General features: G+C 35.5%; 1 protein-coding gene across 2 annotated transcripts; it reads left to right on the top strand.

Moving 5' to 3' along the window:
- Positions 1–8,844: 8,844 nt before the first annotated feature.
- LOC140837425 (aldehyde dehydrogenase-like) lies at positions 8,845–18,660 on the top strand. 2 transcript variants are annotated; one of them, XM_073203580.1, is made up of 11 exons: positions 8,845–8,997; positions 9,154–9,360; positions 10,684–10,752; positions 10,835–10,931; positions 11,116–11,322; positions 11,539–11,654; positions 16,158–16,262; positions 16,339–16,511; positions 16,613–16,703; positions 17,092–17,241; positions 18,279–18,660. In XM_073203580.1, exons 2-11 carry the CDS (start codon positions 9,175–9,177, stop codon positions 18,507–18,509), a joined length of 1,425 nt encoding a protein of 474 aa, XP_073059681.1. In that variant the 5' UTR covers positions 8,845–8,997; positions 9,154–9,174; the 3' UTR covers positions 18,510–18,660. The 2 variants fall into 2 exon arrangements, with proteins under 2 accessions (XP_073059681.1, XP_073059680.1); XM_073203579.1 differs by having other exon boundaries at positions 8,884–9,360.
- Positions 18,661–19,126: the final 466 nt, after the last annotated feature.

Genomic DNA, 19,126 nt, shown 5'->3' with positions numbered 1-19,126 from the left:
TCAGCATGCAACGTGGGATACATATACATATATATGCCATTCTTCAGAAAAGAAACAAAGGAAAAGAACGAGAAAAGCTTCAGGAAAGTAGCAGAAAATCCTTACGCCTTTATATTTCGATCCGCTCGTTAGATTCTGAATCCGACTATAGTACCGTGTTCCTAGCGACGAGAGCTTCAACTGGACGTAATTTTTGTTACGTTTTGTTATCATTTGAAATTATGATATTGTCAGAATCGGATATGATTCATATACGGTGTTTCTGATATGTTAAACATCGTATACTTGAAACCGGATTAAAGAACGGTTATCGTATGAAATTGTTATGATTTTAAGAACTGATTAGATCGAGATGTGATATCAGATTTGTATCGTTATTGACTATGAGTTGCAGGAATTGATATGTATTGATTTGTACTGCTGGGTATATTGAGATTGTATAGTTATGCTGTTGAAACAGAGTTTGATTCAGTTCTGATTATATTCAGTATTGATTGAGGGTGGTATTGATATTGTATTACTCGTTATTGTCATTGCCAGATTGAGTATTGACAGGCATTGAATCCGAGACTTCGACAGAGTTAGATTGATATAAGAAAGGTATAAGTCAATGTGGTACCGAGAGAACGACTCGAGTATGATATACTTGAGTTTCCCTAAATCACATACTTATTGTTATTATGTGCATTGATTTGAATTGATATTCTTGTTCTATTGATTTATAGAAAACATGTATTAGACGAGTAATCTTGTGACATAAGTGCCGTTGGTGATGTAATCGTCACTCGCACATTGCATATTGTCACAAGATAATGAATTAGTGAAAGTGCTAAAGTCTGTGACTGATAGGTCAAGACACCAGATGTTTGGTTATATCGAAGTGGATAGAATTCGGGTTTCTTCTATTACTGATGTTCGATATGGAATACCAATGTCTGGAAACCGGGATCCCTAAACTAGGATTGAGTCTAGTATGAGACGTGGAGTCACGAGTCTATGTGACAGTTTCATATTGTTTATGTTTTAGATTTTGACACATGTACTGATATCTGTTACATGCTTTATATTGATTATATGATTGCATGTTTTGTTTATTTATACTGGGATGTATTTCTCACCGGAATTATCCGGCTGTTGTCGTGTTTGTATGTGTGCATGGCAATAGGTGGGACATGATCGGGGTCGAGGAGATGAAGAGAGATCGTGATTAGAGTGGAGACTACGGACTTTGATTAGAGATAGGGGTTGGACACTTGATATTTAGTTGTTAAACACTTGATATTTAGTTGTTAAACCTTAGTCTGAATTATTGTATATAGTACCCGACTTGTACTCTAATACTGACATGTATATTATAAATGTATTCCATTACGTTCTTCATTTAATACTGTATTTTAAAAAAATTATTAGACCATGTTTATTATAATAGATTAACTTGTCCCAATGATGATTAAGAACATGATTAGCGTCCGGATCCCCACAACATGTATGATTGATGCAGGTGAGCACGATGAGGTTGAGACTGAATGCGCCAAAGACTGAGTAGGCAGAGCTGGGAATGCGCACGATGAGATGAGGACCTTGCATTTTTCCGCACCATATGTTTTTGAGTCAGGGATGATACATTATGTTTTTAAGTTTCGTATCTTTTCACATGTTGAGTGTCTGACAGGATTTTGAATATTGCATTAAAGTTCTTTTAAAACAGTATCCTAGGGATTTAATGATAGTTTTTTATTTTACTGCAGTATCTTTATTCAGTAGTAGGATGACTTCTTAAATGCTAGATAGACAACTTTGATTTCAAGCATGGGTTCGTTTATTTCAAGATCATACTTCTTTGATCTCATGAGACTCAAGAGGTTGGCTGATGTTGTAGCTAAACTGAAGTCGAATTATGATCCAGCTGATTCTACTGCCTATGAAAACAGAGCAGTGTTTCAACAACTGGACTCTGATCTCATCTCCCTTCAGATCAAAGTGAAAAATTGGGAGATGAGACAACAATTACATGTTCCAGCACAGGCCACCAATTCAAAATCAGCCGATGAAGAAATTCCAACTGAATCAGATGAGGAGGATATTCCAACTGAAATAGCAAAAGAGCAGCTGATGGCTCCAGCTGAGATAGAGTCATTTGTGGTTCAACAAGTTGAAATGGTTTCAGAAGTCCCTTCTACACCCTCTATCGATGAACAACTTTACTCATCCGCAGCTTTGATTATCCTACCGGTTTTTGATCCAACAGCACAGTCGTCTACATATACTGAAGAAGATTTGACATTGGCTAATGTAGATGACCAATTCCAATCAGTTGTTGAGGATATTCAAATGGAATACAAAGATGATTCAGTTGCCGATTAAGTTTTTGAACCTACTGCAGATCAAGCCATGATATAAACAACAGGTGCGGAAGTTCAAACTGAAGCGGTCCATATCCCAACTGAACAAATTATCGCTCCCTCGGTCTAGGAACCATCGGCCTCACCATAATTGTCATCAATAAACCAGCTGCTTCCTATGACTTTTTTTTATATCAGAGCCACTCTTCAGTTATTCACTTCTTAGACGAATGCTAAATCATCTAGCTCATCAACTGATCAACAAGATCAGCCTCCCAGTCAGTCAGTTCAAGAAGCAATAAAAGATGCACTTGCAGCTGATATAGACTAAGATGTTGCCCCAGATCAGCTTGATGTAGTGGAATTTTTTTAGAAAGAAAGTGGGAAAGTAAAAGCTCCGACTGAAGTATTTTCCCCTGAATTGTCACTAGGAGCTGATATAATTTTGAACACCATTCTTTCATAATTGAAAAACTTTGGTTCACATATCATCCAGATCAAATCTACTCAGCTACTGCATTGTTTAATTCTGGACACTTTAAAAGATCATACAATGAAGGACTTGAAGAAACTGACAAAGGATGGAGTTGCCCTTTCGACGCAGTTGAAAAGATTAAACGAGAATCAATTACAATTCCTACTCTTCTCTCTTCTCAAGAACAACTCAACACCCAGATTGATTTTGTTCATACAAGTCTATCTAAGAAGATTGATACAATGAGAATCAGCTGGCTGAGGTATCTGCCCAAGTTAGTTCAGCATTCCTCCTCTTCACAAGAGTGACATATGTTGACAAAAATGGGGAAGAACATAAGACAGAAGCAGCAGGACCAAGTAGCAAGAAGAGAATTGAACATGACAAGCCAACTGATAAAGGAACAGCTGAGAAAAAAGTCAGCAGGGCCAAGCACCAAGAAGAGAACTAAACTAGACAAGCCAACTGATAAAAGACCAGCTGAAAAAAGTCCAAGAAATAATCCAAGTGTCCTAAGTTAGTTTCCAGTCTGAAGTGTGCTTATTTTTATTTTGAAATGGTTGTACGAATTTGTACTAGCCTATTTCAAAATCAATACAAACATTATTCCTGAATATGTACGAATATGTACATTATTTTATCTACAATCAGTTATCAGTTCAAGAAATCTAAGTTTTGTCAAACACCAAAAAAGGAGAAATTATTGGAATATTATAAGTTTCAGATTTTGACAAATTAATCTGAAAGTTACTAAAGAACACAACTGATCGAACTTTTCAAGAAATCATAACTGAAGACGTCGTTTGAACTTAACTGAAAAACCTTATCAACTGAATTATTTGTAACTGATAGGATATCAGTTACAACTGATAATGCCCAGTTGAAATGATCGGCTAATCAGTTGACTTCGAATCAGTTGGCCACGTTATCAGTTGAAGTATCAGCAGACAGACTGACAGATCGTACCAAAGCAGAACGGATGAATCAGAACAGTCTGAATAACTCGTACTACTGTCAGATAAGTAACTAGAAGACGATTCAACGGATATTTGTAATTAAATGGTCATTAAATGTATTCAATACGACCGTTGAGATCGAAGATTATATATAGATTATCGAATCAGTTGAAGAAGGCTAGTGAAAACACACGAAACAATCAAGATATAATTTTCAATCAGTTGCGATACTTTTCACGAGTATTTTCTCAATTTGTAGATCACACACTCAAGCTCTAAGTTCATTGTATTAATCCGTAGCATTCAGGATACTAGTTAGAGCATTTCAGTTATTGCTGTGAAAGAGTTGTTAGACTAAGAGTTTCAGTTTGACAGTGTGTAAGACCACGTGAAGTGGATTATTACAATTTGTTGTAATATATCAAAGTCTTTTAGTAAAATCCTATTCTCGTGATAGAAGGAGTGACGTAGGAGTATCTGGACTCTCCGAACATCCCTAAATTTCTCGTCTTCATTTTAGTTATAATTTCAGTTCTACATTATATTTTTCATAAGTATTCAATCTATATTTCAGTTTAATTATGTAATGTTATCAGTTGACTGATTTATATTGACTAACAAGATTTTAGGATCAGTTCCTCAAAAAACTTATTCGTATTTCCTAAAAGAAACCATAAATCCTAAATTTTTATTCAACTCCCTTCTAGACACTTAAACTCCTTAATTGATCCTATCTTAACTAATAATAGTGTGAAAACAAGTTGAAAGATATATAGAATATTATGGACATAATATTGTGATAATTGAATGAGTAAGAAAATGGACACACTGAGTTTTATGGATGTTTAGAGAGTTCAATTGCTCCTACGTCACCCCTTCTATCTCAATTATATGAATTCACTAAAAGACTTCAGTTGGTCTTGAACAGTGCTAGACTTAAAATCTTAACTTTTATTTTTCACTTATCAATTGGTAACTGAATAGCTCAAATAAGTAGTCTGAATGCTACTAATAAATCAACAAATTATGAGCTAATATTTGAGATTTTTATACCGAATAAAATCAAAGGATAATCACAATTGACTGATTTGTTCTTGTTGTTGTTTTTCGCCGTCAGTTTGTTCATAACTGAACTCATCAGCTTTATATAGTCTTCGATCCTAACGGTCACATTGAATGCATTAATTAATGATATCCGTTGAATCGTCTTTTAGTCCATGTAAACAACCTTTTTCTGATAGAGATACGAAATAGCATACCGTTCTGCTTCGTCTGTTCTGCTTTGGTATAGAGTGTCTGTTTGTCTACTGAGATTCAAATTATGGTTGATGACGTGTCTAATTGATTAGGATTCAATCTAGTCAACTGATTAGTTAAGATTGTGTACATCAGTTCTAACTGATGTCCTTTTAGTTTGAATATTCTTCCACTACAAAAAAAAATGACTTTTCGCAGCACGCAAATTCTTTTTCCGTGGTACACATTGCATGCTGCACAACTGCGAGCTGTTAAAGTTCAAGATTATCCGCGGTGTACATGTGGACGTTGTTAATACTATTATCCGCGGCGTGCATATGTACGTCGTTAATGCAATTATCCGCTGCTTGCAATGTACGCCGTTAATATTCATAAAACAGCTAAAATTAGCGATGGTTTTTGACAAAGCCGTCGCCAATTAGCGACGGTTCAAAACAGTCGCCACCGTCGGTAATTTAGATTAGCGACGGTTTTAAATCCGTTGCTAACTTAGCAACGGTGTTCAACATTTAGCGACAATTTACAAACAGTTGCTACATTTTGCGACGGTTTCAAACCGTCGCTACTTTTTTCGTTAAAATTTTTAAAAAAAATTACTTTTATTTTAAAAAACTTTTAAAACAATATACAATCTGACTATGATAACAATACTCATGATCTTAACTAACACTTTAAAAATTAACCAAAAATTGAAACAAAAAAACGTAACCTAAATCGAAACTAAATTCGTCTAAGAGAAAAAAAATTTAAGTGTTGTAAAGTGCTGTGGACGAAAATGGATCGAAAATGCGGATATTTATAGACAATTTGCGATAGTTTTTGCTTTAACTGCGCTAATAGCGACGGTTGTGCTAAAACCGTCGCTAATAACGACAATTTTTTATTAAACCGTTGCTGATTTAAAATTAGCGACAGTTGTTAATACGGCTATTAGCGACAGTTGATTTAGAACCGTCGCTAAAAGCCACGGTTTTTTTACTAAATCGTCGGTGATTTAAAATCCGCAACGGTTTTTCAAACTGTCGCATCTTTTAAATTAGCGATGATTTTGATTAAATAGTCTCTAAATTAAAATTTTCTGCCCATTTTTCGCAGCGTGCTGCATGCGGTGAATAATAATATTAACGGCGTGCGATTAATTTACGTCGTTAATGTCTGGGTACGATATTTTTTAAAAGAATGATTTACTTTTAACAGCACACATAAACATACACGTTATTAATAATTATTAGGGTGTGCCTTTATTGTGCGCTGTAAAAATTGCACATGTTATTAACATCTCACATATAACTGCACGGTGTCTTTATATAATTTATTAACAGCACACATAAATGCATGTTGCGGATATTACTATCTGCTGCGTGCTTTTATTACACGCCGTTATTTATATCAAGTGCAACAATATTAACAACGCACATATGGGTGCACGCCGTTAAAATTAATATTTGCAGTGTGCTTTTAATGCACGCTGTTGATGACGTGCTGCAGAAAATCATTTTTCTTGTAGTGTGCTACCAGTTCTAATATTTAGTTATGCTATACTAGTTTGCATTCAGTTCTGGTATCATTTAGTTAGACATTTCTCCGCTTTATCAGTTCGAGACTTTATTAAAACTTGTGAGAACTTAAGTTTATTTACTTCAATTGTTGGTCATTTTTAGTCCGATAAGTCTCCCTCAGTTCTTATATCAATTGTGCTATCAGTTCAGTTGTTGGTTCAGTTCAGCCTTTTTGATCGGTGACTGGTCAATTTTTCAAACTCTGAAACCAATAAATTCCAACAAATAGGATGAGATACCTACCGGCCAAACTGGATTCAGGAGTCGTAATGATGGGAAAAGCAGGGCCATAAAAAATTCAGGCTCTTGGACTAACAATTGCTGCATCCAAAAAACTTCCAAGAATAGAGTCATTCTTTCCTGATTTCGACTTAACTGGTGGAACAACTCTGGATTAGCTCAAGTGTCACTGTCATTTCTTCCTCTATCACAATTCTTATAAAGAGTAATCTGAATGCCGAGGAAGCTTTGGAATCATTCAAAGATAAAATGCTCAAAGAAGTGTCGATCTATCCTGGGGCATGGTAGACATATTTAATCAGCTAAAGCAGATAAAAAGGCTCAGGCAGCTACTGAAATTCATTTAGTGGACAAATTCAAGCAAAAAACTTTCAATTATGCACCAAGATAGAGGATTTCAAGCAATTTTTTATGAAAAAATTGATCGCGTCTGTTCTCAGTTAGGTTTGTTTCTTCTGAACCTCAATCCATCTTTTGATGTTGACAAAAGGAGGGAAGATAAGAATTCAACTGCCTTCAGTCAGCCTAATTCTACTGATGCACAGAGGAAGCCTACTGACAAGTACTCCAATCAGTTTAGAAATTATTTCATGAAGAACAATGTATGTATATAGTCAGTTAGATAAATTTGTTGTATATACTGTCGCAAATAATTAATTAAGTATTGGCATAATTTTCTCAAATATGAAAAAAAGGAGAAATTGTTGGAACATTTAAGTTTTGATCATTTAACAAGACTGTTGATCTTAAGGATGATTACATATCCTAACCTAACTTAATTCAGAGACAAAAATTGAATATTCATTAGAAGAAGTTTTCTAAGGAGTTTAATTTATTACAGAACCAGACTGATAAAACATAAGAAAGATACTGATAGTCAAACCGATTTGAGGATACTAATGAAGCCCCCCAACTGACAGTCTATCTAAGTCGATCAGTCAGTCCAAATCCAAACATTCTATGAAGAATCAGTATAATAAAGATAAAGGATTAGAACCCAGCTAAAATAGCAGACAAAGTTTTCTGTATCAATAGTTACCGAATCTTAACAGAATGTTAGGTTCCCGTGCACTACCAGGACATATCAGAAAGAACAATGACATGTCAACAACATTTTTATTTGGACGAATATATTATTTTGAAAAGATTACCGTTGCAGATTAAGCTATAAATAAATCAGTTGAACAAATTCTGAAGGTTACACAATTACATAATCGATCTCCGAAACTTTGAAAGTTAAGTGATCTTCTCTGAGAAAGCTTCCTGCGAGCTAAACTGAAAAGCCATATAAGTTATTATCTGATCATTGTAAGAATCAGCCTTGTGAAATCCGTGTAATTAAAAGTGAGAAGTGTTACTGTTCAAATCATTCTAGATCGAAGTTGATAAGAGTTTCAGTTAGGCAGTGTTAAGTCCTACTGAAGTGGGTGATTTCAAACTGTTTGTAATTACCAATGTATTTTAGTACAATCATTTTGTGAGGAAGAAAGAGTGACGTAGGAGTATTGAAGTCTCCGAACATTTAGAAACAACTTTGTTCTCATTTACTTATCAGTTTATCTAACGCAAATATTATTCAGTGGAACTCAATTAATTTTTTGACTAGTCATTTGTTCGAACAATCTCAGTCAGTCTATTTCCAGACAGTTCATACCGATTGATTTACCGAAAACCCAACTGACAAGAATAAAATTTCAGCGTTGCTAACCCAATCGAAATATTTATAGAGATAAATTTATCCGCTCTCCTCTAAATTTATTTATGATCCTAACAACGTGACATTTGAACTGGTGTACCATATAAAAAAAATCAGAATTATGCCATTATCATTGATTATATTTTTTGTTAAAATTGCAAACTCTTCGTGTTACCAATAGGCTTACTTCTTTGTTTTATTTTTTGACCAATTTTTTTATAAAAGTATATAATCCTAAATATAATCTATTCACTATTTTCATTGAAGTAAAAATATATTACAAGGCTTATTTCTATACCGTACCAATTACTTGCCATATGAAACACAGCTCAGAACACTGAGTGATTATGTTTCAGCTTTTTAGTGATTTCCAATGTTAAGGGACCATTTTTTTACATAAGGTTATCCGTAACATGTATGTGCACACAAGCTGAAGCAGGCGGCCAACTTTCCTTGAACAAGATCCCAAAACGTATCTCCTTCCTTTTAATGACACTCTGTCACGGAATCAAATCTATTGTTATATATGTAATCTGGTCTACGTAAGCGCAAGTATATAATAAGCGCAAGTATATAATATTTTCCACCCAAGAGTTGTTTTTCACTGTTTGTAAGCGGGGTTTTCTAGATTTTCTTGACAACGGCGGCGATGGATGCGGAAGCAGTGGTGAAGGAGCTGAGAGCCACCTATTCCGGCGGGAAGACCAAGACTTTGGAGTGGCGGGTTTCCCAGTTGAAGGCCCTTTTGAAGATTACAGAGCATCATGAAGAGGAGATCGTCCAGGCTCTGCGTTCTGATCTGAATAAGCCAGAATTTGAGGCCTTTGTTCATGAGGTGAAAGGAAAATAGTTTGATTTTGTTGTTTCTTGCAGCTTGGGATTTATCGGATTCGTGTTTTTAAATGCGATTAATGTGTTGTTTTTTCGATTTAAACCATGTGATTATTGTTTTTGTCCTTTTCTTGGCTGTATTCAATGCTCTGGTTTCATTAAAGATGAAAAGTTGAATCTTTGAATCTTTTCCACTTTTTACTGTGTTTGTTTGATGGACATCTGAGGTATGCTGAGATGGTTATGATTTAGTTGGGTAGTTCCGTGTATTTAATGCGAAATTTATATAATTTTAAAAAATTGTGAGGTACTTATGAATTTTTATTTTCTTTTTTAATTTTAATGAGGGTGACTGCCAGGCTAGTTCTAAAGCAGAGCAGAAGGAATTGATGTGTAAAATTGAAAATCAATTTTTGTTGATAACTTTTGGACCTTGATTTGTGATTATGATTAAAAGTATGAGGTACTATATAGTATGTTAACTGTTGTTTCTACCTTAGAGGAGGAAAGCTAAAGAAACGCCTACTTTCAATCTGTAATGAAATTTTTTCATGGAAAACGTTCCTTGTACATCGGTTAGATGGAATGATGGATGCATAAAACTCTCATCTATGAAAATATATTTTGCTGGTGGAAAAAGTGTGGCAATTCTTGATTCCTGTTTTCTTATAAAAAAATGCCATCTTGATTCTGTCTTTTTGGGTTTCAGTGAATGGCCCTCTGTCTCTTTTCTTGGGGTGGGAAATGCAGCAAATGGGGTCTCGAAAAAGAAGTAAAAGATGATGGACAAATTGTGTTGAAAGGATATACAGTGCTATTGAATTTAGTATGTCGTGGATTGCAGCGTATCAGAATTCAAATCGATGTTCAAGTGATTGATATCAAAGAACAATGACCAAAAACTGATGGGCTAAGAACTATAGCGAAAGATAGGTGTATGTTGAGGAAAATAACTGAAAACAATTCATTATTAGCGGTTTTTGGAATTAATAAAGAAGAATAATTTAATCATTTTTTTCACATTTGTGGATAGCTATCCCTACCAAGTGCTATCATAATGTAGAAATCACAATCAGTGTCGTTTCTAGGATCAACTGAATCATTTCAAGATTGACTATGGTTGAGTGTGATTATGGCTTTGAGTATCATATTTGTACTGTTGAAGTTTTTTAGAAAATGAGTGGAAATAATTGAGTAAAAACTCAAAATTTCCTTTACATTTTGGCTGTGGCGCATTCTTCTTGCTACCTACTTGAGCATAAATTTTATATTAATCATCACCTTCTCGTCAAATTCATGGTTCCAACTTGTGTTATTTATGACACAGATTTCTGCAATATCAACAGCATGCAAGTTCGCTTTAAAAGAATTGCACCGATGGATGATGCCGGAAAAAGTAAATTCGCCATGTTTTAAGATATGGAAAATTATGTTGGTTTCCTGTTATCTTTTAAAGGGTTGTCCAATTCTAAATGCAGGTGAAAACCTCCATTACTACCTTTCCTTCGAAAGCTGAGATAGTATCGGAACCTTTGGGCGTCGTGTTAGTTATATCAGCTTGGAACTATCCATTTTGTAAGTTTATCCTAATTCAATCTTCGTTTCTCGTGTTTATTACTTGACTCATGTTTAACATTTGCTTTATGTACTCTTAACTTGTTATTAGAGCAAATCTTGCATTTTACCATTTATCTGACCCCCAAAACTTTATGCTATTGTATTGCTTTTTCCTTGCATATGATTTCGGTCGACCCCAAAGTGCTATCTCTTGATCCGGTGATTGGAGCTATTGCAGCTGGCAATGCTGTCGTATTAAAACCTTCTGAAATTGCCCCTGCCACATCATCAGTGCTTGCAAAACTTCTTGGGGAGTATATGGATACTTCATCAGTTAAAGTTTTTGAGGGCGCTGTGTCCGAAACCACTGCATTACTTGAGCAAAAATGGGACAAAATATTTTACACAGGTGATAACAAATTCAACCGTATAATGATTTTATGTTTTGAAGAAGCTATCATAAGATCACAAGTTAATTCATCATCCCTTAAAAACAACTATGGCATTTCTTATTAATAATATTCTTATCAAATGATGGCAAAACACGTTTAATTTTTGTTGTTTGTGCTCCTGATTATACTCTAGGAACTAGGAAGTTAACATGTTCGACCAAATAATTTTATAGGGAACGGTAAGGTGGGACGCATCGTGTTAGCTGCAGCGGCAAAGTATCTTACACCTGTGGTTTTGGAGCTTGGTGGGAAATGTCCAACCGTTGTTGATACAAACGTCGAATTAAAAGTAACTATCACTTTTTTTATTTAAGATTTTCCTGCATATAATTCTTTTATATGGAATCCCTATCTGAAAGGAATGTTCTTTGTTCTTTGTTCTTTGTTTTGTGAGATGTCAACATCACCATAATCAGTGGTTGGTGGTTGTCGACGAATTTTTTTCTTTTGACGAAGGAAACGCGTTTTCACACGATAATTTGCATCTATAAATAGATGAGTTATTCGGCCATTTTAAATCATCCCAAAGGAGAAGCAATTTCAAAGCTTCTTAAATAAGAGAAAGCAAAGTGTTGTGAGGTTCTCTTGTGTGAGTTGGAGAAAATATTTTCTGGGTTATACTCGGAGGGTCGAGATTGTGAGATCTTAAGTGTTTTGTATACACTTGTAATTTTCTCTCTATAATAAAGATTTACAGTAATTCCGTGAACGTAGCCTATCTTGGGTGAACTACGTAAATCTTTGTGTTTTTGTTGATTATTTTATTCCGCACTTTTGGTACTATATTATTATCATGATCGCCATCGTTTTGATGTAATTACCCAACAACTGGTAATAAAGTCTTGTTGTAAAATTTTTAAAATTCTGAGTATGCTCTGTGGTTGCCACATCAGAATTTTTTTTTAGATTTGTTGCTAAGGCAATAGAAGCGATGGCCGGAGATGATGGATCGGTCTGACGGTTACAGATTAGAGATTATCTGTACAGCAAGAAGTTGCTTCAACCTCTACTAGGAAAGAAGCCGGAAAAGATGGAGGAGGATTGGGAGCTCCTTGACCGACAGGTGTTAGGTGTAATACGATTGACCCTCACGAAGAATGTGGCACATAACGTGGCAGAGGCACAAACCACAGAAGAGATGATGTCTATTTTATCGGACATGTACGAGAAGCCATCAACACACAACAAAGTACATCTCGTGAAAAACTTATTCAACTTGAAAATGAGAGAAGGTGCTTTGATGGCTAAACACATCAATGAGTTCAACACGATTGTTTCTCAGCTAACATCGGTTGAAATTAATTTTGATGATGAGATTCGTGCACTTATTCTTTTGACGTCTTTACCAAGTGTTTGAGAACCAATACGGACAGCGGTTAGCAATTCTGTTGGCAAAAGAAAGCTACAATTCAATGATGTCAGAAATCAAATTCTTGCCGAATAAGTTCGCAAGATGGATTCAGGTGAAGGGACATCATCGAGATCTGCTCTAAATCTCGAGAATAAAGGAAGATGCAGGAGTGACGAAATAAGTTCTAACAGATGGTGCGGTAGACCCAAGTCAAGAAATGAAAAAGACAACTCTTTTGAAAAGAATTTGAAGTGCTGGAGCTGTTGTGAAACTGGTCACTTGAAAATGAACTGTAAATCAACAAAGAATAATGCAAATGCTGTTACTGGGGAGATACATGATGCTCTATTACTATCCATGGAAAGCCCGATTGATTCTTGGGTTATGGATTCAGGAGCGTTTCACATCACTGGTGATCGTGATGTATTCGATAATTAATCGATGGTGATTACGGAAAAGTTTTCTTGGCTGATGGAAAACCTTTGGAAATAGTTGGTATGGGTGATGTTCGGATGAAGATGTCAAATGGATCTGTCTGGAAAATCAACAAAGTTAGGCATGTACCGAAACTGACAAGAAATCTGATCTCGGTGGGACAGCTCGATGACGAAGGCCATAATGTGACATTTGGTGATGGTTCCTGGAATGTGAACAAAGGAGCCATGATTGTTGCTCGAGGAAAGAAATCTGGAACACTTTATATGACTTCCAATTGCAAAGATACATTAGCAGCCATAGATGTTAGATTTAATTCAAGTCTATGGCATTGTATACTTGGGCATATGTGTGAGAAGAGAATGAAATGCTTGTATCAAACGGGAAGCTACCGGAATTAAAGACCGTTGAACACAAGCTATGTGAAAGTTGTATCTTTGGAAAGCAGAAAAAAGTAAGCTTTTCAAAAAACGGTAGAGAACTGAAAGCAGCAAAGTTGGATCTGGTTCATACTGATGTATGGGGACCATCTCCTGTGACATCCCTTGGAGGCTCAAGATACTATGTCACATTTATCGACGATTTAAGCCGGAAAGTTTGGGTTTATTTTCTGAAAAATAAATCTGATTTTTTGAGACCTTTAAAAGATGGAAAGTCATGGTTGAGAATGAGACCAACTTGAAGGTGAAGTGCTTATGGTCTGATAATGGTTGTGAATATGAAGATGATGAGTTCAAGAAATATTGTGCACAGAACGGGATCAAGATGGAGAAGACCATTCCTGGTACACCTCAACAGAATGGTGTAGTTGAAAGGATGAACATGACCCTGAATGAACGTTCTAACAGCATGAGATTACATTATGGATTGGCGAAATCATTCTGGGCTGATGCTGTTAACACTGTAGCATATCTGATCAATAGAGGACCTTCTGTACCGCTTAACTGCAGAATACCTGAAGAGGTAATTCGAAGTGTTTGGCTGTCTATCATATGTTCATATTGATTCAGCAAGTGGAACAAAACTTTATCCAAAATCAAAGAAGTGTTTCTTTATTGGTTATGAAGATAATGAGTTTGGTTATCGTTTCTGGGATGACAAAATCGGAGAATCATTCGGAGCTGAGATGTAATCTTCAATGAGCAAGTTCTTTACAAGGTCGAGGCAGACATTGGAATTGAAGATTAAAGTTCTGAAGTAAAGAATAAAGATGAAGTGCCATCGATAGATATTCTTGTGAATGAATCAAAAAGCAATAACCAGGAAGATGAAGAAGCAACTACACAAGATGATGATCCACAAACTCCAGTGATTGAACTCAGAAGATCGGTGAGAACAATTAGACCACCTGATAGATACTCCTCTGCACTTCACTATATTTTGCTGACAGACAAAGATGAACCAGAGACATATGAAGAGGCAATTCAAAATGATGATTAAACCAAGTACGAGTTAGCCATAGAAGATGAGATGGATTCACTGTCATCCAATCAAACGTGGGAGTTGACAGAACTTTCGCAAAGCAAAAAAGCATTACATAACAAGTGGGTGTACCGGTTAAAAGAAGAATATGATGAAAACAAGAGGTACAAGGCAAGACTTGTTGTAAAAGGTTTTCAATAAAAGGAAGGTATTGATTGCACTGAGATTTTCTCTCCGGTGGTTAAGTTAACCACTATCAGGATTGTACTCGGAATAGTGGCAAAAGAAGATTTACATTTTGAACAGTTAGATGTAAAGACGACATTTCTTCATGGTGACCTAAATGAAGAAATTTATATGAAGCTGCCACAGGGTTTTGAAGTACGGGGAAAAGAGAAAACGGTGTGCAAACTTCAGAAGAGCTTGTATGGTCTCAAACAAGCTCCAAGACAGTGATACAACAAGTTTGATGTATTCATGAGTAATAATTGTTTCCTGAGGTGTCAGGCTGATCGATGTTGTTATGTGAAGAAGTTTGATGGTTCTTATATCATTCTACTGCTATATGTAGATGATATGTTGATAGCGGGAGTTTGTCCAGAAGAGATTGATAAACTCAAGAAAGAGTTATCAAATTTATCAAGAAAGAGTTATCAAAAGAATTTGATATGAAGGATTTGGGTGTTGCAAAGCAAATTCTTGGAATGAGTATCTTAAGAGACTGGGTGAATGGAATCTTGAAATTATCTCAAGAAGCGTACGTGAAAAAGGTGGTGTGGATGAAGCTAAACATGTGATTACTCTTTTGGCTAGTCATTTTAAAATAACCAAAGCACAATCACCTTCGACGGAGCAAGAGCAGGTTTATATGAACAAGGTTCCTTATGCTTCTGCTGTCGGAAGCCTCATGTATGCAATGGTGTGCACTGGACCAGACATAGCACATGCAGTGAGAGTTGTGAGCAGGTTTATGAGCAATCCAGGAAAACAGCACCGGGAAGCAGTTAAATGGATTCTGAGGTATTTGAAAGGTAATGCTAGTTTCTCTTTATGCTTCAGAAGGTCAAATTTGGGCTTACAAGGTTGTGGCGATGCCGACATGGGTAGTGACCTAGATGGAAGAAAAAATATCACTGGATATGTGTTCACATTAGGTGGTTTGACAGTAAGTTGCAAAAGTTGCACTTTCAATTACTGAAATTGAGTACGTAGCAGTTACAGAAGCTAGCAAAGTGATGATATGGTTGAGATCTTTTTTGGAAGAATTGAGTCAGAAGCTTGAAGGTAGCACATTACACTGTAACAATCAGAGTGCTATTTATTTAGCAAAAAATCATGTTTATCATGCTAGGACAAAGCATATATAGGTTAGGTACCATTTCATATGATCAGTACTGGAAGATAGAGTCTTGATGCTTGAGAAGATTCCTGGAAGTAAAAACCACGTAAATTTTTGTGTTCTTGTTGATTATTTTATTCTGCATTTTTAATTGTATGTTATCATCATAATCGTCATCGTTTCGATGTAATTCCCAACATTCTTATCAGTTGAAATTATCATGAAAATTTGTTCTGCATTGATAGGTTGCTGCTAGACGTATCATTTCAGGCAAGTGGGGGTGCAATAGCGGACAAACATGTGTTTCTCCTGATTACATAATAACTACAAAAGATTATGCCCCAAAACTGGTAAGCAATTCTGTCTTATTGAACCACGATGCAAGTTGAGAAATATTTACTAATTTTTCATGTCATGGTTTCTTAGATAAATGCTCTTACATGTGAGCTTGAAAAATTCTACGGAAAGGATCCTCTGCAATCAAAAGACTTGTCAGCCATAGTAAATTCTAACCATTTTGATCGCTTAGCAAGGTTGATAAATGATGAGAAGGTCTCTGGTAAGATCGTTCATGGAGGTCAACAGGATAAAGCCAATCTGTGAGTTCAACAAAGCAGTTTAGCGTTCTTTTCCTTCTTCATAGTTGATGTTATGATTGTAGAATCCTAAACATGTTACTGCTTTTCCTTTCGTTTTTCAGCAAGATTGCTCCCACTATAATGTTGGATGTGCCAGCTGATTCTCTGATCATGAGCGATGAGATATTTGGCCCTTTACTTCCTATACTCACGGTAGAATTTAATGAATATTCTTGTATACTCTCTTTGCGAGATCATCAGATGTCATTTTTGTGTTATTTTTTACTTACTTTGCATTAATAAAATAATCTAGCCATTTGTTTCGTGTCAGTTTTGCCTGTAGATTAAACTTGAGCTAACCAAGAAATGGTGAAATTCTGAGATGATATAATCTCGACATGTATTTATAGATTTAAGGAGAAAATGCCTCATACAGTTGGTGAAAAGTTGAGCAAACTCATACTAATAAATGAAAAAAGTCAATATTTGAATTATGCATGTTATGCTTCTAAGTAAAAAGGAAATTCGTCTTATATTTGGCTTAATTATGTTTACTCTCGACATGTTTAGTGTACTTATATTTTGTTTTCAATTCACGAAGGTCAACAAAATTGAAGACAGTATAAGTGAGATTAATGCCAGAGCGAAGCCACTTGCTGCATATGTATTTACAAATGACAAAAGGTTGAAAGAGGAGTTCATAAAAAACGTCTCTGCAGGGGGTCTGCTCGTTAACGACACTACTCTGCATGTAAGTCTTCCTTCTGGAATAAAAATTGTTGCGGATACTTCTTAGTCTTGAACACATGCCAACACGAGATCAAGTTTGTCTGGTTGCAGATGTACATTTTATCTGATTTCTGGTAGCATCTATGGTGATTGACTCCATGACATAATATAGGAGGCGACTTTCATGTACACTGGTAGTCTAGTAGTACTTGCTGCGTACACACATGTAAATTGATTTTGTATAGAACAGAATCGTATTTTAAAATATATATAAAAAAAACGTATTATGCATTATTATCAAAATAAAGATTTTTTTTCATGAAATAAAAAAACAAATTTCGAGACATCGATATATTATTTTAACTTTATACCATTATCAGATGTGTTAGGCATCCAACTTCCAAGAAATAAAAAGAATAAATGGGAGAAACCAAAGTTGGGATAAATCAAGAGAACTTATACAATGTAGTATATAACAAGGTATTTAGGAAACAAAAGATCAGAACTAAGAAATAAAAATGGTTTCTATAGGTGGCTTTTGCCTAATTATACGATGACACCCTACGAATAATCATCATGTGTTGGCATTTAGAAAACGCGATTATGCTTCTCACCCCAAGTAGAACATTTGGTTTACATTCTATACTTGAATGCAGTAGATGAGTAGTCAAAATAGAATTGGGTAGGTTGAGGGTTTGTTTTGAGTTTATCAACCAGCAGAGACATCTAAAGCAAAGAGATATCAAAATGCATGTTTTCTAACATTTTTTTCTCTCAATTTCCTGTGGGAGGACCATTTATTGGGCCAGTTTGGATGTAGAAGCAGTTTAATGAAATTCTTTTCTAAGCTGAACTTCTTTTAAGTATTTTTTAGAATGTAGAAGCAGATATATGTTTGCATAGAGAAGTGAGCAAAAGCTTTTCTTTTTTCATTTTTAAAGAGGTGAAGAATCATAGCCCCAAAGCAGAATTTCTAAAGCTTCGTTTTTTTACAGAATAATGCGAGAGCGATGGTATAACTCGATTGACCAGTCATTTAATGAATTTTTTAAAACACAGCTTGCAGTGTCCAGTTTGCCGTTTGGAGGAGTGGGAGAAAGTGGAATGGGAGCATACCATGGGAAATTCTCTTTCGATGCTTTCAGCCATAAGAAGGCCGTTTTACAACGTAGTTTTGCTGGGGATTTAGCTGCTAGATACCCTCCATACACTACTAAGAAGCTAAAATTGCTCAAGGCGCTGTTGAAGGGAGATATCATTGGTATTTTTCGAGTTTTGATTGGTTGGTAAGACTTGAATATTTGGCTATACCTGCATATAGATGGATGGAACACTCGCAACTGGTTTAATTTATTGTGCTTTTACTTGTGTGAATGGACTTCTATTTGAGGACTATTTGAGGATTAAGCAATAATGTTTCTACTTAGGAGGTTTGTGTTTATATTTATCGTGGTGATTTAATTATAATGTCAATCAATTTGTTGAACTGTGTTTGAGCTTACCATGTGACAGAATTTAGCTGCAATATCCTTTTACCACTGAACTACATATGCTCAAAAGTGGATTTGTTGGAAACTCTGGTCTGATATTCCTAAATATCATAAAGAAGAAAATTTTAACAATTGAAGTGGAAAAAGATAAAAATATATTCCTCATCATCTAGTATCCTGTAAAATATCAACAATATTGGACCTTTGTTCTTCTGTCAATTCCTCGGGAAACTCAACTGAAAATGTGTACATCAAATTTCCTCTTGTTTCGGGTTGTTTTGCCTTGGCATGCCTTGTCCTTCTATGATCTTCTCATAACCTGGGTATATAATATTGTCGATTTTCATGCTCATTGCTTGGCCCTCCAACAAAGGTACTGTTAGAATACATCCGATGAGAGCTTCTATCAATGGAATC

This window comes from Primulina eburnea, chromosome 7 (assembly GCF_022965805.1).
Source record: "Primulina eburnea isolate SZY01 chromosome 7, ASM2296580v1, whole genome shotgun sequence".
NCBI classification, from domain to species: domain Eukaryota; kingdom Viridiplantae; phylum Streptophyta; class Magnoliopsida; order Lamiales; family Gesneriaceae; genus Primulina; species Primulina eburnea.
Note: the sequence above shows the minus strand (reverse complement) of the source record. Positions and strands in the feature narration are given on the sequence as shown.